This window comes from Lycorma delicatula, chromosome 6, assembly GCF_047948215.1.
Source record: "Lycorma delicatula isolate Av1 chromosome 6, ASM4794821v1, whole genome shotgun sequence".
Classification (NCBI taxonomy): Eukaryota; Metazoa; Arthropoda; class Insecta; order Hemiptera; family Fulgoridae; genus Lycorma; species Lycorma delicatula.
Genome location: NC_134460.1, coordinates 131,785,993 through 131,812,306, shown reverse-complemented (window position 1 = coordinate 131,812,306; position 26,314 = coordinate 131,785,993). Strand labels below are relative to the sequence as shown.

The following is a 26,314-nucleotide window of genomic DNA, read 5'->3' as shown; positions in this document are numbered from 1 at the left end:
TCATGAATCCAAATAGGCTACTACCATTCACAGATAATTCATGATTAAATATCACAAGCAACCACCTCAAAGACAATCTGTTATAAACGTAGTACAACCATGGCAGATACTGATTTGTGGTCCAAGTAAATCAACAGGATGCGCCAACTTTGAAATGAATATTCCTAGGGTTACAGTATGGAGGGTATTGTGTAATCTAGTAATTTAGAAATACCCTCTATTGTAGGCTAAAATTTGCTTTCTACTTTGATTGGTCAATTTAAAGTTATGTAATTTGTTACGTTTTCACATCTTTTAATAAATAATAGTAAATAGTTCATTACTGAAGTTTTTAAATATTATTATTGTATATTTTAAATGTTTTTTTTTACTATTTCATTATAACTACTGATGATAGTTTAACAAACAAAATATAATTTTTTTTTCTTTCTTGATTTTTACTTCACATAAATATGAGGCTTGACTGATAAATTTTGCACATATATGCGAATTGCACATATGTCATATATGCATTTCCCATGCAATATTCCCATACTGCATGGGAATGAAAAGAGACAGTGGAGTAAAAATACAATACCTTAGCTATAAAATGTAGTATTTATTTTTCAATATAATCCCCGTTTACACTCATACACTTTTCCCAACATGTGACAAGTTTTTGCAATCTGTCACTGAAAAATTCTGGCGGCCTTTCTCAGATCCAAGTGGCCACAGCTTCCTTCACCTCATCGATGGTGGTGTAATGATTACCTTTTAGATTCCCCTTGAGGTGAAGTAGTGGAAGTCGCACAGAGCCAAATCCAGCAAGTATGGTGGATACAGAATAGGCTCAAACTTCAGCTTGCAGAGAGCCATCAGAGAGTTTGTGCAGTACCCATCATGCACAGATTTTAAGGTAACCCAATTGCTCAATAATATGGCCTACTTGTTCTTTAAATATGCCTAACTGAATAGCAGAGCGTTGCTGGGTGATTCACCAGTCGCTTTGAAGTAAATCACCCACCTCTTTTTGATGTTTCTCATCAGTTACAGAAACTGCCCATCTGCTGCGAGGTGCATCCTAAATTGTTGCTTTACCAGCTTCACATTAAATCGCTTTTAAACAATGAAAAATATTCGTAGGACCCACATTTTCTGCTGTTAAAAGTTTGATCACTGTGCACTGTTTTAACCGTGTTGACATATTGGCTGTACTCAACTCCATTTTAAGTGCTACTGAAAACAAACCAGTAAATGGATTTCAACGCATTATCGTAGGTTTATAAGGGGGATTTTATCTACCATGTGCCAATATGCCCAACTCTATAGTACCTTTTGTCCCCATGTAGCACATTAGTGTGCAAAATTTATCAGCCAAGTCTCATAGTTCTTCAAACTTAATTAAACTACTAGTTATCATAGCTCATTCAATATACAAACATAGTATTAATGAAATCAACAAAATGGCCAGAAGAGAATAAAGTACATTTCACTTTTTCTAAATTATACATAACCCTTTTAAAAACAATCCTAAACACAATTTTTAAAATTTTCTTGCACTATAACTTATTTTAATATTGTACATTTTAAAATTTATACAGAGAATTTACACTGTTAGAAGTGTGGGTATTTTCTTTCACATTAAACACATTTAAAAACTACATATTTTAAGTTGCCAAAAAAGCAACTTTTCTATCTAATGTGTTGAGGTACTGAGAGTACACACAAATCAATACTTAGAAAACAAATTATTATTAGATAACTACAATCTATCAATACAGTAAACAACTGGCAAATTTTATAAGCAAGTAAATATATTAATCTTACCAAGTTTTTTATTCTGTAAAATTCGACCTGCTTCATTTTTAATTGCATCAACTGCACTATTTTCATTATCAAATTGTACAAATGCAAATCCCCGATTCATAGATATAGCTGAACAAAACAAACATTTTCATTTAGACATACAATAATATTTTTTCACCATTATATGTATTAGACAAACCTTAAAAAGATAATAGGTTCTAAAAAAGTGATAACAAACTTACACAAAAGTACACATTACACAACTGAAAAATAAATAATATTACCATTAAATTAACAAGAATTAACAATAATCCATTGTCAACTTACTCCAAATAAGAATAAAATAACTATTAAAAATTAATAAACTATAAGCATAAAAAACTCATTACAGTGGTTATAAAAATTGCTGTGGAATGAAAAAAGAATATATATAATATACATGTTATATATATATATATATACAGAAAAAAAACTTAATAGACACACAAATGTATATACAAAAACCAAAAAAATAAAACAAAAAAGTAGTGATTACATTATAATTTATGCAAACCAAATGCATCTAAAAATATTAGTCACTGTAAGACAAAGCAATGGTAATCCTCCTGCGAACCAATATAAGATTAAATAAACATGAAACAAAGAAGATATTCAGATAAGTAAAAGGATTTTATGAAAGATGATCATTAGTAGTTTAATGAAAACAAGATGAAACTATAAAAAAATGAGATATTAACTTAATTCTCAAAAAACTTGTAAAGAATATCACAGGCACGAAACAAATAAGGTCTAATCAACTAAAACTTTATCAGTTTGAATAATTTAAAACCAAATGTTTTGTTATAAACTTAAAAATTCAGATTAAGCAGGAGGAGCACAAAAATATCAGCTGTTAGTCACACATGCCCATTTACTTCCCCTTTCACTGCTAAAACTATTACCCACGATAGTACCTTTACTTTAAAGTCTGGTTGGTTACTGCTTAATTAAATACACCAATTTTTCTATAGAAAATGAGGTAGCATTCAAAGAAACAAAAAGCCAAAGTTATGAAATGTTGCTTTGGCACCAAGATTTTTCAATATTACAGGTGTATTGAGTGTTTCCAAAGTACTACTGTTTGGTATCATTGATATATGAGGGCTGTTTGAAAAGTTCTCAGCCTGATAAAGAACAACATTTTTCTGAATTTTTTAAATTTTCAACAGTCAATCCAAATAGAATTCAATACATTTAGACCAAAGACTTTCCTACTTTTTAACACCCTCAGTACAATGTGATTTCTCCAACTCTGCAAAATATGCAGTTATCTCAGCTTTCAGTTATCATTTGAAGCGAATCTTCCTCTAGTGAGCCATTTCTTCATGTTTGGGAAGAAGAAGTAATTGCTGGGAGTCAAATCAGGCCTACGTGCAGTGTAGTTCTTCAAAGCATAGGCCATGAAGTGTGTATAGGCCTATTATTATGGCGAAAGAACAATTTTATTTTGGTCAGATGTGGTGTTTAGCCTGAATAGCATCCTTCTTTAATCTAATAGTCAAGCATAATACACCCTAGTGATGGTACTACCCTTTTTCCAGGTACACCACATCACAAGAACGTCCAAAAACCATAGTTACAACTTTTCCTGCGGATGGAACCATTTTCTTTTTTTTTTTGTGGATCATGTTGACCTGCTCAAAAAAATATTTTTTTTTATTTTTATATCTGAATAATATAGAAAAGACCTTACTAAAATACAAATAGGTAGAAAAGACAACAGCAAAAAAATAAAACAGCAAATCAATAATATAACTCAACACTTTTAAATAATTTTTTCCATCCCTACTTCCAGAATGGTCAGTAAAACTCTATGCAAAACTATTATTTAGTTTAATACTAATAATAAGTGTTTCAGAAACACTAAGAATACATCAAGTTATAATGTATTTAATACAAGGAAAGCTGATATTTTTTCTGATATCTTTAAAAAAGAAAATAAAATAGATGAAAAAATTCTGATAAAGGTAGGTCAATAAAGACTTGTAATAACAATCAATTTCAAATAAATGAATTTATAACAAAATTCAGCTAAAAAATGTTAGTTACTGTAAGACAATGCAACGGTAATCCTACTGTGAACCAATAAAAGATTAAATAAACACGAAACACACAAGAAATTGAGGTAAGTAAAAACATTATTTATGAAAGATAATGATTAATAGTTTAATGAAAACAAGATGAAACTGTAAAATAATCAATCAAAAATTGTAAACAATCATCAATTTCAAATATGCTAAATCAATTTTAGAAATATATAGGAGTGAGGAGGATTTAGGTAAATAGATACAATTAAGAACCAACTTAATTGTCTGGAATATTTATCAAACCCTAAAAGGAACATTCTATAAACACAAGCCAAACTGTATTTATTATAGTATATGTAATATCTGAAGGCAGGTCTACAGTAGGCTATGGCATCCCCTCCACTGCTCTTAAAATCACTCAGTGATTTCTCACACCAACAGCCAAAGTAGTGTATTCCAAAAGTCATATTAATTAATTACATGACTTGCACCTTATCTAATTATGATGTCACTACCACAGTAAAGAAATATGTTCTGCTAATTTGCTATTACAAATAAAATTATTTATGCCAACATACTGTTCAAGATGTATATGAAGTAATTTATTTGTATATTTCTTGAAAGTATATGCTTTTTTTTCAACTATGTTAAACTATGGTTTTGCTATAAATAAACAGTAACAATGACATAATAGAGAAGTATATGAAATTGTCTCTTGTACAAAATAAATGTTAAAAAATTGGACAATTAAAACTAAAAACCCGAAACAAAAATAAGTCTTCAAAGTAAGAAACCTTTAATGCATGCTAAAAACGAAATAACACAAAGATATATCACAAATATATATCTCAAAAAAGTAAAATCGCCATCTGCATTATAGCAAATGGCATGAATATTTGGAACACACTACAGTAATTTATATATTTCAATATAAACAGACAGCCCTAAAAAATTGTAAAACAGAAGATAACAACACTTCACTATACCCTAAAATAGTTTGCATGTCAGCCCCCCAGTTCAAACTTGCGACACAGATGGCAAGTAACAGACACAATCCAGAAGGATATGGTGCACTGTCAATTTGCAGTCGCAGCAAGCACCAACTGTGCATCTATTTGAATCATCAGATATCCATGAGTGAACTTAGTGTGCCCTATTCGCAAACAGCAGATAACTTCCTCTCGACTGAACTCAAAAGGACTATCTGCTGAGGAAACTCCCCTGATAAATGCAAGGAGATTTCCTTGTACACCCCATCATTCATGCAGTTTATTTAGGATTCCTCTCCTCCAAGCTGTCGTATGACTTTTTCATATCAAAATAATGCAATTAGGCACTGGCAAAGTAGAAAGGCGTTTTGAATAATAGATTCCAAGGCAACTACACGATCAATAGCTGATCTACCTTGGTGGAAAAGGTGGGGGGGGGGGGGGAAAATTAGGGTGTTTCTCACAAGATACCACACTAGGCGATGGTTTATCATACATTCCATCAACTTGCACAGAGTACTAATCAAGGATATAGGACAATAATAACTGGAAAGGCATGATTTATCTTTACCAGGTTTCAGTACAGAGATGACTAATGCTTCTGACCAGGAATTTGGAAACACCTAGTCAGAGAATATTTTATTTTAAATAGACAAAAGACGTCATAATGCACTAATCTACAAGCAAGACAATATCCTAAAACTGATATTATCATTTCCAGAGGAAGTGTCATCGGAATTTTTCAACATATACCTTGGCTCATCACAAGAAAAGGAAATATTTAACTCAGTTTGCGAATCTCCGATAATAAAAAGCACACTATCTACCTGCAACTTACACCTCATAAACACAGGACAATAGAATGATGTTAGTGAAACTGACCTTAAACAGTAACAAATGTGTTTGCCACATCAATCAGTGTGGTAACGAGGATGCCGCTAATTTCTAGTCCAATCAGCGGTGAAGAATGTCCAGATCCATACATGGCCTGTACCTTTCTACAAACAACTGATGATGGAGTTATTCGAGAAATGGTATTGATATAATTTAGCCATGATTTCCACTTAGCATGCCAAAACACCCGACTACAGCCCTCGCACTGCAGTAGGTACAACCATTTCTGTCATAGGCCACCGATTGAAATTATGGAAAGCTCTGGAACATAAGGCCTTCTTGGTTTTCCAGATGTTAAGGGGATATATTCACTTGCATTATGAAGTATCAGGTCTGCAAACATGGAAAGTTGTTGGTTTGTTTCACCTCTTTCATTTTATTGGCTAAACAATTCTTTGTATCTGATCCAGTCTGCCTTCCCAACCACCCACCTGCGTAGCTGACTCTGAGGCATATCACTACCACTGACCGAGATAATAACCAGTCTGTAATCACTTCCAAAGAAACTATTTACAAACGCGCCAGTTAAGATGTGGAAGTAGGGATGCTGAACACAACAGATCGATGCACGAAGTTGTACCTGATGAAGATGATACAAACATGCATGATCCATCATTCAGTAAGCAGAGATCTATCTACATTCTGCCTTGGTCAATCAACTAACCTTTCCTGGGAAGAACATGACAAGCCCCAAGAATTGTGGTGGGCGTTGAAATCGCCAATTATAAGCAGAGTACAAGAATCTGGGAAAACTTATATCTAAGTTACAGATATACATTTTCAATGGCAACAATATCTTTACTGCAACTGCAAGGATGATTGTTGCTAGTGGAAAATGGGCGGCTATTACAATTTCCTTCAGGAAGACAGCCACACCTTCACATCCTTTCCCCTTAATTTGGTGGTCACATCTTTCACAGACGTATCCACAAAAGGACACATTATTCTGGGAACGGAGGTGAGTCTCCTGCAGACACAGTACTAAAGGATTTTCTTCCTTTATTAGGATTTCAATACCTTCACTGCAAGAACGGAGACCACAAACATTCCAATGAATAATATTTATAACCATAAACACTCTTTTCCTACTCTACGTGCAGATTACTTATCATACACTATTCGATATTTCTTTTTATTATTTAAAACTTTTAAAAAGTGCTTCGCTTCTTCAAGCACTTCTTCGGCCTCCTTGAAGTGTCCTTAAGATGATGGTGGGGACATGGAAGCCCAGGAGGCCAGAGACATCAACCATAACAGGCAACAAGGTTTTAGTAGACATAAATATCATAGGGATCTTGATAGTTTGCTGCATTGTTGGTGCAGCAGGAATTTTCTTTGGAAGTGGATTGTTTGAAGGGTTTTCTGTGAACCACTTTCAGACTTCTAGCAGGAGTAGCCTGCCTGCTTTTACTCATTGCTGTAATAGCAGATGTGAGCGATTTTACTTGGTATGACAAGGCCTGTACCATTTTTGTTAATTCTTTGCACGATGCGCATTTATTCTCTACTGCACTTTGTTACAGAGAGCTTATACAAAACTAACACCTAGTTGCACTGGTTTCCTCATGTAGAGGATTTTTTTATTACTGACAAGCCTCAGGAAAGGAAACTTTCTGCTTGGTACAGATTTTTAAAATAGCTTTTTCTTCCTTATAGAGGGGGCATTCCCAAGACCTAGACGAGTGTGGACTTTTACAGTTAACACAGCTTTCTATTTCATATTATCACAGCTTTCTTTTTGCTATTATCATGTCCCGTACAGCCACAATGCACGTAAACCTGTTCCTTTGTGCAACTATCTTTGTTGTGACCAAAACCCTGGCACCAAAAGCACAGTCTTGGGTTGGTATACATAGATGCATATGGACAGATTTTTATTCACTCTGGAACAGTTGGAGTAGAGATTGTTAAAATAATGAATTTGAAGGCACATCAACACCATTCTCCTTTCATGATCCTCTGTGGATTAAACAGACTGCGGTGATATCTAAGATCTAGGAGCTTCCAACTCTGTTCTTTATTATTAACCTCAATCAGAAGGGTGCCAGCTTTTGATGGATTTTGGTGAGCCACAAGCTGCTACTACTCACTTATTAATGTAAACAGGAGAAACTTTAGTAAAGCATCTACTAGGTAACCACAAGGAAATGCACATTAGATAATTTACTTTTCTCTGCATTTCTGATCTCTTCATCATTAGTCACATCTTCGGCTGACAAAGCTGGTCAAAGCCTTTTAAAACTCCCAGATTTGTTGGTTTTTCAAGTAGACAAACAACCACTGTAAGATTTGAAATTGGAACTGTCATACGATTTCCATGAACACCGGCAATAAAAAGGCCCCCTCCAGCAGAGCACACACATACTGTAGTAAGAGCTAAATATAACTGAGTTCACCCAAGGACCCAGAGGACATCGTTTGAGACTCACTACGTAAAGCCATCCACCCATCAGCACAATAGTACCCACCTTGGGTTATGGTTTGCATTTCATAAGGTGTCACAACACCCCGCCAAGTACAAATGTAATAAGAAACAGTGTAAGATGTTGTTGTGTACGGGTATATGTTATAATTTGTGTAGTGTTCTTGGTATAGTGTATGTGTATAGTGTTTAATGTTCTGCAGCTCTGTGTGTAATGGGAAGAAAAGTGCAGAGGCTAGGCCTGTGGGGTCTCCAACCCCCAAAGTCTTAAAGAATAAGACTCCCCGTTGGAGGCTTGTAGGGAGGAACTATCTTCAGATTTAACATATATTATAGCACATGTCTAAAGTTTGAAGAATTTGGCAAGACTAAAAGAGAAGCAGCTTAACAGTAGAGCTGAAATGTGTATCACGGCATTTATTTAAAATAACCCACAGTAAAAACAAATGTCTAATATTTTACAGATAGATGTCCTGTTTTTTATCAACCAAAACTCCAAGATTCTTTTCTTAAAATTTACTAGTTAGCATTCTCAGGTGAAAAACAAAAGCTGAAACAGCAAGAAGTTGAACGTAGCCATACGCACAGCACTCAAAAAAGGGATAAGCCCAAAATTAATGACACATAAAAATCAGCAAATCAGATAAGTTATTGTATATTTATTAATTGTAGTTAATATAAAGCTACAAAACAGAAGAAAATGTAACAACAGAGATAAGAAATATTTTTAATATTTTTGTAAATAATCATTAGAAAAAATATGTGCTGTAATGTCAACAGCTGGAACCACTTGGTACAGTTATTTTATTCCTAACAAAGTAAAATATAACACATAAGATAATATCTTAAAACTAATAGCATATCTAAATAAAATCTTTTACATGCCATAAAAGTAGAAGTACAAGAGAAGAGAATTAAACTACAAGAACGGTAAAGATTATTATTTTTATAAAAATCTAGTAAATTAATAAAATATGTTGGATAATCTCTCACAAACTCAACAAAAAATTAAAAATCAATAAAATAAAAACTAATAAATCAATCATAAAATTAACACACTCATCTCAAGGACATTTCACCAAACACCTTAATTAAAAAAAAAAAAAAAAAACATTATTAAAATCAATGAACAACAAAAAATGTACATATAATTGGAAAAAATTAAAACTTAAACAAATGAATAGTAAACTTACCAACTATTTTTCCATACTTGGCAAAAATATCCTCAATATTTTTTTTTTCAACTCCTGATGGTGGCATGTTACCAATGAAAATACGTGATTTAATGGTTGAAGGATCGCGTATGATTTTTAAAGTTTCCGGTGAATTGTCACCCATTTTGAAATTTTTTCAAATATCAATATATCTGTATCACACTGACACACTGTTGGGTACAAGAAAACTTCAATCTTAATGTTATAATACAAGAAAAATTACCAATCATAAAAATAACCTAACTTACTAACATTTAAGTAAAATATTTATCTCATCTAAAACATCACATAATCTTGTACATAAAGCACAAAAACATTAGGTCATTTTAGTCCCTGTGATTTTAGTGTTATTAAGCAACCACATTTAAGTCATTACATTCCAATTTGTGTCAATGGTTAAAAATAATTTTATGATCCCCTAATTTCATTTCTTAAGATATACTAACAACACAAAATATTACAAGTGTATTAACTCTTGTACTATAACTTTCCTTTTCTGAACTGTAATGAAAAGGGTATTTTATAAATATTCAAATGTATATATAGATTTATTTTACATGCTTCTCATCTTATATTTAAACAAAGATTATATGCATATTTATTTATAAAAGAAGATATTAAATGTATATACAATATTGAAATATATATACATCCCAATAATTTACATCAGTTTATTGAAATATTTCTAACAAAAACCAAACTAATAAAAATAAAAACAAATATGAATATACAAGGGCAGTCCAGAAAGTAACTTATGTTTGTGCCTAGCGTGGAAATGGGTGGGGATAGATCTTATTTGAATACTAGATCTTGGATACCATCATTCTTAGGTGGCTGGGTTTCAATTGACCACACCTCAGAAATGGTCAAACCGAGGCTGTTCAAGATTACACTTCATTTACACTCATACATATCATCCTCTGAAATAATACCTGAATGGTAATTCCCAGAGGCTGAACAGGAAAAAAATAAAGAAAGCTGCCATCTTGGTGTCAAAATGTTTCTACACTCAGTTTGCATCAAGCTGTTGTAGCGTGTGGACTGTGATTTTTCTTTGTTCGTTGTGAATTATTGAAATGTGCACTTCAATAGAAAATTCCACAAATTGTAAGGTGCATTCAGTGATTAAGTTATTACTGTCAAAAAATCTCAAACCAAATGAAATTCATCAGTAACTTTGTGAGGTGTATGAAGATGGAATAATGAGTGACAGTGGAGTGAGGCAGTGGTGCATTCAGTTTAAAAATGGCCGCACCGCACCAATGTTCATGACGAGGACCGCAGTGGTCAACCTAGTCTTGTGATTGATGAAAATCAACAACAAAATTCATGAAAATCGCCGCATTACAATTACGGAACTCTCGCTTCATTTCCCCTAAATTTCACAAAGTTTACTGCATGAAATTGTATCAGGTAAGTTTGGTTATCACAAGTTTTATGCAAAATGGGTGCCAAAAATCTAAGGCGGCAGATTTCTACAGAGAAGGAATTGAAAAGCTTGTACCGTTATACCTCAATTTAAATGCGACTATGTAGAGAAATAGTTTAAGATTGCCCTTTCAAATGATAATAAAATTTCTTTATTTTATTTCAAAGCCTAAGTTACTTTCTGGACAGCCCTCGTATAAAAATAAGAAAAAATTATACAGAATGATTTTTCAAAACACAAAGAATACTAACAGAAACAAAAGTAAAAATACAAGCAATAATTTTCTAAATATCTCAACTCACAAAAGTAGTAGTGAGAAGGAAATTCTAATAATATACATAATCTTGTGTTTAAAGTGTTTAACTCTAAAATAAGTGGTAATTAAAATCACCTACATTGTTGTAATTATGGTTCACTGTTACACATATTTACAGAACAGAAGGGGAAAGAAAAGTAAATAAACAAACAATGGCATGAGATAATAACATCTGAGCTGTTATAACTATTATATAACCAACAAATAATTTTTTTTAATCTTAAAACTTCTCCAGAATAACATTAACATTCAGAAATTTGAAATACAAAAAAAATTTTACAACACATGTTCATAAAGGAATCTCAATGATTCCTCCTTGAACATAAACTAACAATTTTATCTTTTTAATTTTTACAGGTGAACAACCAGGGAGTTATTATTTTGGTTACATATTAGTTTTGGTTATTTTATTCATGTATTTATTTTTAGATATTTCAAATATTAAAGATTTATTTTTGGTTATATTATTATTTTTGGCTACAATCAGGGTTATTATTACTCAAAAAATACAAGATGTTGCGGATAAGTGACCTATGAAAAAAATATAACATTTTCTTAAATTCTGAAAAAGAAAAATTAAAGAAACATGAAATTTTATATGTAAAAACATACAAATGAAAGAAAACAAAATATCTGTATTACATAGAATCCTATACATGAATGATACCATCATTGGGGGGGGGGGGGGACTATAAATTTTGTGTTTTTTCAACAAAAACAAAAATTTATAGCTTAAAAACGAAGTGAGAAATTTTAATGAAATTTGGTGTATTTGTACCAAACAATATCTACTACAAAATAAGTTTGAAAATTTTACCTTTGAAAATTTCAAAATTGTGACAATTAAAATTTTGTTACCATTATTAGTTTCATAAATATTAATTTTATCAAATTATATTAGATTAGATGAAAATGTTAAGCCTTTTATTGTGAGTAAAATTACACATAATTTACTCAAATCAGTTTATAATCAGCTGACATACGACTAAAATGTTTTGCATGGGCTGCAGAAATTAAGTATTCTGATTATTTTGTGTAAGTTTTCATTTCCTTCAGCAATTTAATTAAAAATAATTTCAAATATTAAAATAATAGTACATTGCCCTGTTGGGAGCCATTTTTTTCTTTTGGCTAAATATCACTTGTATCACATGTCTTTTATAAAAATTTTATTGAAATCTTTTATAAAAATTTTATTGAAAATTAGTCAGTAAATAAACATGTAGGTCAACATATCCATACATACAAATATATAATTAACATGTTTTATAAATGTTACATATTCATAAATAAGTAAAAATAAATATTCAATGGATGAAGCCATTACTTGATGAAAATCCAAAACAAAAATAAAATAAACAAAATATGTTTTTAGGCTTTAATAAGATTTTTATTTAATTTAAAAAATCACAACAGCTGTTTCAGTACACATCACCTTCTTCCTCAGATGTTACGAATATGATTTTTTAAATTTTGTGAAAGTCTAATAACATAATTTGTTTATTTTCTTTTTGTTAGAAACAAATATGTCACTACACTTTTAATAGACCTGTCTACATAAGTAACTCCATATATATATAGGTGTTCAAAAAGTGAGACAACCTTACAGAAGAATATTTCCTTCTTTTGCTTCCGGTTTAATTGAGAAAAATGGGTTACACAATGCAACAGAGAATATTCATTGCCTTCCAATACATTAGATGTGCCAGTTATGCCCAGACTCAGATGCCCTCACAGAAAAGTATGGTGTGGATGTACCAAACAATTTTTCCATCAAGCGACTATACAAGTTCCAAGGGACAGAGAATGTGGTAAATACAGCCGAAAGTGGTCTACTTAAAGTGCTAACACCAGAAAAGTTAATTGACATGCAAACTGAATATTCTGTTAGTCTCAAGAAGTCTGTGCGATGCCTATCTAGCCAGTCTGGTCTCGCCATTGGTTGTGCCCACACAGTAATCTGCAAGTGTTTAAAGATGCATCCGTACAGAATTTATGTTTTTCATGAGTTGTTACCTGCAAACACTGGAAAATGTATACCTTTCTTTCAGTTGTTCATATCGGCTAAAACGCCAGATGGGGAAGAACTCGATGACTGGTTTTGATCAGATGAGATATGGTTCCACCTTGATGGGTATGTGAATGCACAGAATTCACACATTTCGTGCAGGGAAAATCCACATCAGCTGGCCGATTCTCCTCTCCATGCACAAAAAGTGGGTGTTTGGTGTGCAATGTCATGTAAGCGAATCTTTATGATATTCTTTCATGGCACAGTGAACAATGAGCACTACATACAGATGGTGCAACAATTTGTAAACACTATACATACAGACCAGCTAGAGTAAATGTAGTTTCAGCAGGATAATATGGCTCATACAGCCAACAATACTATGAGTTTCTTGGAGCAGTGTTTTCATGGACAAGTGAATACAAAGAGGTTGTAGCCCCTTGGTCTCCTAACTTTTTCTTGTGGTAATACCTTAAGCATGCTGCTTACAAAACTCAAATTTCACAGCAAAATTGAACAAAGTGTCTGCAATTCCTCAACAAACTATATGTATATAGTTAAATGATATAATGAATATAGTTAAATGATCCAATCAACCCAAATTACACATTAAAACGTATAATGAACACCAAACGCGCAACAAACGATTTTAAAAATTGTATAGCAACTGATGATGCGAGGTACTTGCGAAAGCGCTCTTGCTTGGATTATGGAATAAGGTAGGCGTCATCCTATTTTATTTTATTAATTCTGTACTTGGATTGATCGGATTAATATAATTTATATAGTGCAGAGGAATATATGATTCCTGAAAGGATCGATTTTAGAAAAATAATATATATATTATTTTTCTAAAAATTAATATATATATATATATAAAATATATATATATATATATTAATTTACTGAAATTATGTTAAATAAACTACCTAGTACAGAATATTGAGATAAGACATATCTTACCTTAATTTTTCATGAAAGTATTTTCGTGGGATCTGCATCCTCAATATTACATAATAAATGTTCTGTTATTTTTACTACGCAATAACGGAATTATTTCAATCATGACTGAGAATAGAGACTTCTGCGAAAGTACTTTCATGAAAAATTAAGGTAAGATAAGGCTTATCTCAATTTTGTATTTTGTACTAAGTAGTTCATTTAACAGAATTTAAATATATATATATATATAAAATACACAATTCCACAATTCACATGTTTTATTAATTTTACATATAAATATATGAAAACATATTTTTCAATACACTTTTAATAGAGCTGTCACTATCAATTTAAAATATGTAGAAAGAAGTGTAAAAATGACGGGAGACTTAATGTAATAAATATCTAAAAATTGAAGAAATAGGCAAAACTATAACTAATTGAGACAAACAAAAAATTATACTGTTGCAAACAAATTTTCCCTTAGGTGCTTTAAGGCTTAAGAGGATACTGTAATCATACTTAAATACTTAGATGGATACTTGATTATTTAGAATCTAAATAATCAAATCATGATATAATGCATCTTTTTTTCCTGCTCATTTCACTCAGACAATCAGCATTCTTCATTCTCTAGTCTTTTATCTTTGTTAAGGCAAAATGATAAAGAGGAATGGCAAAATAACTGTCATTCGTAAGGCAAAATAACTGACATTCATCTAATAACATATTTAACAAGCTGTAAGATGAAAAAACTACCAACTAACAGCATCAGAAGGCACTAATACACACAAGTGCAGAGGTACAACAAAAGACTAACCTGTTAGCAAACATGTTGCCCATTAAATTGGTATGAACAGATTAGAAACATCTTGCATAATTACAAGTAAAAAATCTATCCAATCAAAAGCCATTAAGCATAAACATGAACACGCATACATATGTACGTACGTACAAACATTGCCCCTTTTTTCCCTGGGTTACAAAACACCAAAAAGTCATGAAACATTACTGGCATAGCTCTAGAGCTATGATGCCAGGAAAGTATAAGGAAAAAGGGCAGGAGAAACTAAGTTTCAAAGAAAAGCAAGAATGCTGACTGTTAAAATTTCATTAGAATTTGCATGACAGTCCATTCATTATTCTTTTATCTGAAATTTTTATCCAAGAGTCACCAATGAAAATTATGTAAAACTATTGATTAGTTATGACCAAATCAAAACAAACTACAAAATTTAACATTTAAAAAAAACGCTTATAAAACTTTACTCTTAAAACCATCTTTGGAGTCCCTGAAGGTGGCTTCAAAAGTAAGTAAAAGCATTATTAATTTTTTAAAACAATATGTTCAATAAATTTGGTTGGTTTGTCATTAACAAGTAAATAGTAATATTTTCAGGATTAGCCATCTGTTTTCACTAGGATAATTTTATCATCCTCAGAACAATGGAATATAATTTGGCTATTTTCTAATCATTTTAACTCATAAACCCAATTTCATAGCACTAGGCTCACCTCCATTCACCACTCCATGTATGATGAAGGATCTACTCATTAGTATGCAGAGTGCCAAATCTAAAAGGTTGTAAGCAATTTGACAAAAACAAGATATGTGACTATGTGCCACAACCATTCTCAAGAATAACTAACATTCTATGTAAGGATTACAAGGCAAAATGGGAACTTTAATGGTTTCCCACACAATTTTCACAGAACTGAATATACTGTTAAAAATGATCGAGATAAACTATATAAATAAAGGCAACCCTCAGGCTTTCATATTACACATCACCAGATAGACTGACTGGCTGCTTATAGAGCCAATAACACCTCTACAGCAGGTGCATGCTACCATACCTGTAATAAAAACTGGGGCACATAGCATACAGCAAAGAAATGATATAACACTTATTCTAGGAAACAAAATCATTACTTATGTACATAAATCATCTAAACAATAAAATATAATTACTTATTGAACAAGAAACACCTATAAAATGGGCGCTTTGATATTGGACATTGTCTAAATTTAATTTTGAAAGTGAAATTTTGTTTAATTCATGCAGGATCTGTTGGTACTCACATAAATTAATGAAAAAGACAAAAATTTATACTGACAATGCTAAACTTTATAGTCATAGGCAACAGGAAATAAAGATTAATACTATTAAATATCTAATCAGAGTACTTTCAGCTTATACCATCAGTAGATATAATCCAAATCTTACCAAAAACTGAGTTACCCTCAATTTACAGTCTTGTCAGTTAAATGCATGTATTTGGTTTTAGTAATGAAAACTATTCAGTGATGTTTACAAATATTGTACAAACACTACAGGTAAATTTTACCTAAAGAATTTTGCTGATAAAATTCCTGGTCAGGTATCATTAATTTATATTCCCAGATGGAGAATAATGTTATAAGTTTATTGGTGAACCAATAAAAAGAGGTGTTAGACATACAAAATAAACGCAAAGGATGTTTAAAAAGTATTGTACTTCTGTGTAACAATGTACAGCCCAGCTAAATACCATGTTTTTTTAAAATAATTTATGTAGAAGATTTTCATCCATCCCCACACAACCTAATTTGATATCAAATGACTCCCATTTCTTTATTAGATGATGGTCTAATAAAGCTACTCAACAATTTGAAATTATCAAGACCACATGGATGAAGTTAATTACTGGCTTGTAGCGGGATAGTTTAAAAAAAGTTGGTGTCGCGGTACAATCACTGAATGTGGGTAATAACAATAGAGAATTTATCCAGTTATGAGTAGATAAATGTAACATTTATATATACATTACACACACACACACACACACACATATATATGAACTTATATACTTTATATACATACATATATATAAAGTTTTTTTTCTCTTTTTTAAACTATCCAATTAGAATTCTATTCTGGAATTGTCCTTGTAAGCATTATTTTAGCCTAGCTCTTTCACTTATAATATTGCATATAAAGTAAATTAAAAATAAATGTATAACTATATACATATGCGTGCATGGAGACAACACGTAAGGAACATTTTTCAAAATTAACATATCACAGATACAATCCACAAGAATGTGTTCATCAATATTATCTTGTCATGACTGCTTGTATTCTCAACACTCACAATTAGAAAAACACCATCTCTCTCAACCATGTAACTGTGAAACCACTTCATAGGTATGACTACACTTTCTTGGGTTATATATATATAATAATCTTGAAAAAAATTTATGGTATCCTCTTCATTTTTAATAGTTTCAATAACATGAATAAAATTCATAATTCCAATCAGTATGCACACGAGAATACCAGATATCTTATAGCTACTATGGTATTTTGAAACTGTTATATCTGGCTTGAACAGACATGAAAAAAACTTCTTTTTATCTTGTAGATGTAACAGATTGATTATAAGATGATTTTAGTGTGTTTCCTTAGTGCTGTACTGGTACAGATAACAGAAAAGATTAATTTTTTTTTTATTCTGCCATGTTAATAAAGGCTAAAATATGAAAAATTGCAACTGTGTGCCAATACAAAAACATCTATCTCATAAACTTTTATTTACAGTAATAATTTATCACATCTTGATTTTGTCTAGCAGTCCTTATTAACAGTACTTTAGTTACACTTACAAAATGGTAACTAGTTTTGGTAAATAGTAATTTTTGGAAAAATTATAAAATTGCTTCCCAATGTACTACTGTAAATAATATGTGAATTCATAATCTGGTTATTATTCAACAATAGCAATCCATTTTTTAAATATTTTTTTTCAAGTAAAAAAATATTCCTGGTGCCTAGAAGTGAATATTAAAATCAGCATATGTAAATTAATTTTTATTCATATAATTTTTTTATAGATCTGTTTGGTATCCTGAAAATTTCACGATAATTAGTATGAATTTATTAATTTGGGAGCTAAGCTATAGATAGCTAATCTTTTGGTCATGTAATGACTGTACATATGTGAGTTTGTTTCATCTCTGGATCACCAGTCCATTTACTATGATAAAATTTACTACCAACTAAATGAAAAAAGTATTTCAGGACTCATTATGCCAAATAAACCAATTCATTTCAAATACCGTTAAAAGATGTCGGTACTTACGTATTAATGCCACCGCAGCTACAGCTTTATTTAAAAACAAAGTAGTCCATCGGATTTCGGTGGAAAATGAACAGTCTCTTTATTAATTTTAATCAATGGTTATTTATATTTATTTATTTTATAAATATAATTTAACCAAACTTAACCTACACTTGCTAACCTTGACTAACACCGCAATTTTTTGAGTATTTATTTAATAAATTCAGTAATTACTGCAATTACTTATTATTTAAATAATCAAAACACTCCTGTTAATCAAGGTTAGCGAGCGAAGCGAGCGTAGGTTAAGTTTGGTTATATATTTATAAAATAAATAAATATAAATAACCATTTATTAAAATTAATAAAGAGACTGTTTTGAATCTATGTTAAACTCTATATCGGCCCATTTTCCACCGAAATCTGACTACTTTGTTTTCAAATAAAGCTGTAGCTGCGGTGGCGTTAATATGTAAGTACCAAGATGTCTTTTACTTGAGCATTAAAAATCACACCTTTGTAAGCTTCAAAATGGAGGTTTATTCATTGTAACTACTATTATTACTGAGGTAAAATGAAAATAATCTTGTTAAATCAGGCTACAATATAAACATGATTTTTTATTATGCCATAAAGGTAGGAAAACAATGAAAATTATTTTCAATTGCAAAAACATTTTTGAAATTAAACTTCTAAAGTTATGGAAAAAATAATACTAATAAAATTAATGGTTCTTAAAGGATAAATTATATTCGGATGTAACTGAATGCTAAAGCATAACTTCATAACATCATACTGCACCACTGTTATTTAGATTGTTCAATATTTATTTCTAAAATTACATCAGTACATTGTAGTTATTTGATCAATCAGTGTTGTACTGTTATTGTCACCACTGTAGTAATTACAATTCAGCATCGTTATGGGTCTTTCTGCAAATGTATTTGAATTGAATGTTTAATCAAAATATAAAATGAATTGTGTTCATTTGTTTCATCGTTTTAGTACATAAACTAAAATACAGTGAACATAAACTGTGTAATCAGGGTTACAAGGCGTTAAAATAGTCAGTATAGTTCTGGAATGACCCAGAATGGTGGCTGTGAAAGAAAGGGCAAGTGCCAAGTGTAGCCCAATACATGGTTGCAGAATTATAAAGTAAACCTTGATAAAATTTTACTATTTATTGGTGGAACTATGAAATATGTCACTTGTAAGTTAACTTTACAAAACAAAAAGTACCCTCACCAAAAATTCCATAATTTTCCACTGTACAAGTGTAATATACATTATTTTCAGACTAAATAATTGGTTATTGTATCAAATCATGGGCTCAGTCTAACAAACCCCCAATTTAACAGTCACAGTTAATTAAATCAGGTTAGCGAATGTTAAGTTACATTTACTGATAATATTCAAACTACAGTACACAGAATCTTTAGATATCTTATCTTACTTAACCTAACTAAACTAAATAAAATTTCACTTAAACTAAGTTATTTACTCTGTAAATAATGTATATTGCACATGTACCAAAGCTTCACCTTCAGGTTAACCAAACTTAGTTTAGTGTTAAGTGAATCTAATCTCATTCTTAACTTAATTTCACTGAAACCAAATGATTTAGTGCAAAAATAATCTATATTATACCTGAACATGGCTCAATTACAAATTTTTGGCAAGGGTACTGTTAACTTACAAGGGATGTTTAATCACGTGAAAGGCATTTCCGACAAATAATTTCAATTTTAGTGAATAATTTAGTCCCTAAATCTGGTATATTCCAAATTTTATCAAAATCAGAGGCAAGTTCATAATTGTATAAAATTGCCCAGAACTGTAATTTTCTACCAGAAAAACACAAAAAATAAATAGGGGAAGGAAAACTGAGAACAGCTATAATAACTATTGTTAACAGTAATTGTAACAAGTATTATAAAGAATTACGTTAACTAAAAATAATTTAAAATAAAATAATTGTTACGGAAGATGCAGATTCAAGTGAACAGAAGAAAAAAAGAAATACAAAAGGAAATATAAGTTTCTAATCAACACCAAGCTAGAAAGAAAGTATAACAATATTAAAAAAACTGAAGAACAAAATCCATCAAATAATCTGGCCAAAGGTAGTAGAACTCATTATAAACTATTGACTAAATTTTTTACATCAAATTTTTTTTATAAATATGAAATAATTTCATACGTTTATTTGTTTCAGAAACATAATAATTTAACACTTTATAAATAAAATGTCTTTGATTAATACTTCACAAAGTGTGAATTGAACAAAAGGCAAGGACTTTTGGTTTATAAACTAATTAGAGTCTAATCAGTATACACATTTACCTTTAACAGAGCACATATAAATGGTGGGGAGGGAAGAGGGAGGTTTATTGGCCCCCTCTATTTAATTGCAGTAGACTAAGAGTTGATGCTTCTTCCAAAAACTGAACATTTTAAAAAAGATACCATCCCTACACAAAACATTAACAATAATTTTCAAGAAAAATTAACTATGCAGCACCTTAAATAGGCTGATACATCACTTGAAAATCAATTCAAATTTTTTTCTAAATCTGACTACATATGTTAATAAATATTGCAATCCCCACAAGGGAAATGAATGAACAATAAGTAATTCAATGATTTTATAATTTTAAAAATTAATTTTAGTTGATATAGATTTTGTTTTATTTATAATTTCTATTGAGCATATAATTCAACACCAGATATTCCTTAGTATCTTAATAGAAAATTAGAAGCGTGGAAGAAGATATTCTATTAGTCACTGAAAATAATAAAATTTATTCACAAAGATAATGTAATAAAATTGTAAGCCTCGACAACAAATTGATATGAGCTATCAGTAAAACTTCCAATACATGACCTATAACAACAGTAATTCATAAAAAACCGAATGTACAATTCGTACCCATTAATACATATAATATTGAAGTTTTAATTCGTATGGAGGGAAGCAACAAAAGTGAAGCTCATCACACCATCAGCGATTTAATAATTAATTCAATAAAACAGATATATCTCAAGTGGGTATATAAATAGTAACATTCTTAACACAAAAATTACAGAAAATACTTACCACACATAATCCTAAAATCACCTACATGAGCCACACAGTAAAAACAGTAATTATTTTAACTTAACCTTAATTTTGTATGTCGTTCAATAATTACGTCACTATATTAAAATTTGAATATCTATTTTCAATCTAATGATTTTTACAACACATCTTACCTTCAAAAATCAGACATTCAGTGAGATTAATTCTTCAAACTATAAAATAAGTCTGTAAACAACCTCAACATTTACTCAGACACCATTTTGTATACTCTGATCAGCCGGCGAGCGAAAACGCTATGCCTCCGTTCATCGAACTACCAACTTGCCCGTGTAATTTTATATTTTTAAAAAGCTGTAACTAAAGTAAGAAAATTTTTAATCAAATGTAGTTAACTATTAAAAGTCATATATTGACACCGTTAAAGTAACTTTACAGTGCATTTATAACAATGACACCTGCGAGTAAATAATTCTAACATGGAATCAAAAATGAACTGCTCAAAGTGACAATGAATTTCTTTTACAGTAGTTGTACGAATAACCCTTTCTACTCAAGAGTTCTTTCATGATCGTGATCTTTATTCTTTTTTTTAGACTGTTTACATTTGAGGGATATATATAAAAAATACAATGTATAAAATATACAAAAAATCAGATATTATAGTACTCAGATGGTTCACAATCGAGACAGTATCGTAAACCCAAGGCCAAAGTTAATAGCGAGTATTTCAAATCCAGTTAAAAGAAACTAGAAATTTACTAGGATACGAACGTAGGTCCTGAAGTTTACATCACAGCTGTTAAAACAACCTATATATAACCTGATAAAAATAACAATAGATAAACCCTTTATTCTGCTCGGCACATACTATAACACATTAAAAATTTTCGTCAAGAATGGGTAGACATGTTACTCCACAGATAAAAAGAGAAACCAAACAAAACCACATTTGGTTAAAGAGAAACCGTGGTAAAATCATAATTACAGCACTATCAAAATATACAGTATAAATTATAAAATAAAAAATGTGATTTAATTTTTTTTTAAATAAGAACATATAAAATAATATTAAGGGAATATTAATATTAGTAATAATATTAAATACCTGTAGATTTTAAATATAAAAAATAATTATAAAATAAATCACAATGCAGAAAGCATTAAAAACATTATTTGAGCATTTAACGAACAGAAATGGACAAAATTCTGTTTTATTTATTATTATTTAAAAATTCAACACAGCAATATTGTCTCTAAAAGAAATTCTTTTAACTGGTGGAAAGATTTTATTGAATATTTTAATAAATTATTAAAAATGGTTGAAGTATATGATTAATTCTTTTAAGCTAAAGAATTTGTCAAGTTACATGAAAACAGTTGTCCTCTGGTTTGAGTAGAATTTTTTTAAATATGCAACTATTTTTTAGTAAGCACTGCACATTCATAAACAAAAAGACGTAAATAATCACTCAAGCACCCAGTCAACACAGAAAAACAAATTTCACTGTTTCCAGATTAAGCATATTTAACAGTGAAAAAAAATTTATTATCTGTTAACTGCTTATTTATTGAAATAGCATCAATTGCTGTACTTGAATCAAAATGATATTTCCCAGTGGAAATGTTAATAGAAATCACAGTTACTGATGAACTTTCAGGAGTACCAGAAAAAATAAAAATATGTAAGAATTGACTAATGTAAGCTAGTTAATATGCAGGTTGAGAACCAGATTACCATTACCAGACACTTGTTAGAGACAAGAAGTTATAAAGGAATCGTTTTTTAGATATCTAATCTTACCTTATGATGACTTCTTTTATTTCCTATCATTACAAATAAGGTTTTTAAATCTTTTATTTGCTTTACAACTCTGACTCTATTGTTGAAAACACTAACACTATTACAATTGTGATCCATTTGTATGTCATGCTGTAATCACTGTTTGAAATGAATTGTCTGATTTTACAGTTATGGTTTACAGCATTAAAGTAGCAAACTATTCTTTCAAAAAAAATGTTCAAAACATCAATTCAATTCAAAACATATATGTATTGATTTTTTATTACACTGTTTTTGTTCTTATGCATTCTAACTGAACACAGAAGTTATAAATGCATGTAATAAATTATTAACATGACAGCTCTACATAGATATAAATAAAATATTATCCTGATACGACTTAAAAAAAAACTTGATCATAAATTATTCAAAATTAAACAAAACTGATGTTCACTGTACTAAAAACAATTTTTTTTTCAATATAAACTCTAACAGTATACACAATTATATTAGTTTAGATTCTTGTGTATATTTACTTTTTCACTTTTTAGCTTCTAAAGTTAATCATATTTGTTTAATAAATTAAAACCTAAATATATTGAATGCTGAAAAAATGAAAAGTCAGCTGTGCATTATTTATTGATTTTACTTTCTTATGACTCAGCTAATCACCACGCTTTTATTTCAGTTACCTCAAATGCTTCATTGAAATTTTATTTTTGTAGAAGAATAAAAATAACACAAAAACATTAAAGTTCACATCATACAATATACAGCATGTATATGAACTTTAATAAAACAATTTGTTCTGAAATTTTGATTTATTTGTTTTGTCAAAAAAAGTAAATTGTCTTTTTATGAATTCTAATCAGACAATTATAAATGTCAATTTTTAAAACATTTTGGATAACAAATGTAAAAGAGGGACATATTCTTTTGATCAATCTAAGTTGATTGAACTTCTCAAAAACCTGCTGTACACTAGGCAGTGCTTTTGTAGCATCTGGATTTAGATAAAAGTAAAGAATTAACAATACACATTTTCATTCTTGAAAGCCAGGCAAGATTAATAAGAAAAATTATAGAGGTTTTTACATTTTTTTTATAAGCACTTTGAACCACTGTAATTCTAAACCTACAAATTATAGAGAACTGCTTGCACTTATTTTTTGCAAAATGATGGCCAGAAATTAAAGTTAATCTACAAAAAACTGCTTACCAACAACTGAACCGCATCAGTTGTTGGTAAGCAGGTTTTTGTATATTAACTACATGGTGTCCCATATAAAACGCAATCCAACCTTATATAATGGTAGGTATTGAAATAATAAAAAGGCATGTGTAAATGTAAATGTAATTTTTATTATTACCATCCATTACTTTACATTTAGAGTAAATTTTGGAAGTGGTCGCCATCTTCTTGAATACAAGCTTCAATTCTTTTTACAGCGTTTCTTTCTTGCAACTTTTTTCGAAGTTTGTGGCTGGATATTTAATACAGCTTGTTCAATATTGATTTTCAATTGTTCAAGTGTTCGTGGTTTGTTGCTGTAGGCTTTTTCTTTGAGGAAACCCCATAGAAAAAAATTCGCCTGTCAAATCTGGAGGTCTTGGTGGCCACAAGCCTCGACCGATATCACGATTACCAAAGAATTCCTCAACGAAATCAGAAGTTGAACCTGCGTAGTGCGATATCGCATCGTCATGTTGTAGCCAGCAGTGTCTGTCTTCCTCTTCCAAGAGTGCGATGAACTGAAATAAAATATCCTGATATCGTTCTGCATTAATGGTGTACTCGAAAAAAATAGGACTGATTATTTTCTTCCGCAATATCGCGCACCACACGCCCAACTTCTGCGGCTGTAATTGTTTTTCGTGATAAATGTGGGGATTTTCAGCGCTCCAAATTCTACTGTTTTGGCTGTTTACGTAGCCATCCAAATGAAACCGTGCTTCATCTGTGAAAAATAATGAATCCATAACATTAATTCCCTTGCGCAGAAATCGACAGAACCATTGACAATATTGTAGCCGTTTTTCTTTGTTGGGTTCAAGAAGTTGATGAACCGTTTGAATGCAATAAGGTCGTAATTGTAATTGTTTGGTCGCCCGACGAACAGTTGATTTAGACAAATTAATTTCAGCAGACAAACGTCTGATCGATTTATTTGGTGAGGCAAGTAATCGGTCTTTGATTTCAGTGACTGTATCTGTATTCAACACTGACGCAGATCTTTTGTGTTCCTTGTTATTAACAGAACCAGTCTCTCTAAATTTTGCAACTAACCTTAATACTGATGTTTTGTTAGGAGCTGGTTTATCTGGGTACTTATGGCGAAACATATCTTGCACTGCAACCACTGATTTCGTACTGAAGTACAACTCAACAATGAAAACACATTCATCTATCGAAAACACCATCTTGTCTCTAGCAATACACTGAACGTTACGATTGCATTGTTGTTACTATCGGTAGTGTTCTACTGCATCGCCGCGATGTTCAGATGTTGGACGAGTCCATTTTAGTAACGAGTAGAGGAGTAAGCTTGACTTTTGAAATTCCATGGATGAGTGATTGATGGGTTGCGTTTTATATGGGACACCCTGAATAATTATGTACTTATATCAACGGGCCATGCTTAACAAAATTATCAGAAATGAAAGATTTTAGCAAGCATTCTCCTGTGTAAAATTACAGCATAGTTGTGTAAAAAACATTTTAACTGCCTTAATGATCTTATTTTTCAACTACCCAATGTTCAGAATTGTTTAAACATATCCATTATATGGTCAAAATTATCAATTGACTGGAATTGGATAATTGGATTTGCAATGGTAACATGCTATGTGCATATCAGCTATAATAAAAATAAACATGTAAAATGTAATTTTATGCAATTTATTAAATATAAACAATAAATTAAATTAAATATATTTATTATGATAATATAATAACTACATCTGTTAATATTAACAGATTATATATTTTACAATTATAATTCTATACTGTAATAATATATAGTAAATATAGATATTATATAAACATACTTTAATTCACACTATTTATATACTCACATATTCACTGAATAATCATATGATAACGATCTTACAAAACTTTTATTTAAAAAAATTTATCTTAAAAAACAAATCTTACATCCAATAGTTAAATGTATATGATTCTAAGTTAATAGTTGAACTAGATATTAGCATAAAATAAATTAGGTACTTACGACAAAAGGAATTAGTATCAAGAAACCAAACCAATTTTTTCAAACTTAAATAA

General features: G+C 30.5%; 1 protein-coding gene across 3 annotated transcripts in view; it reads right to left on the bottom strand.

Moving 5' to 3' along the window:
• Nucleotides 1-21,713, bottom strand: part of Neos (nuclear receptor coactivator protein neosin) — a 42,558-nt gene extending 20,845 nt beyond the window's left edge. Inside the window, exons 1-3 of one of the 3 annotated variants that reach the window (XM_075368550.1) lie at nt 21,425-21,713; nt 9,350-9,540; nt 1,807-1,914 (exon numbers count right to left, since the gene is read on the bottom strand). In XM_075368550.1, the coding sequence (XP_075224665.1) occupies nt 1,807-1,914; nt 9,350-9,494 (253 nt within the window). In that variant the 5' untranslated portion in view covers nt 9,495-9,540; nt 21,425-21,713. The remainder of the gene's footprint in view (nt 1-1,806; nt 1,915-9,349; nt 9,541-21,424) is intronic. The other 2 variants (XM_075368549.1, XM_075368551.1) reach the window with 2 other exon arrangements.
• Between the last annotated feature and the right edge of the window lie 4,601 nt (nt 21,714-26,314).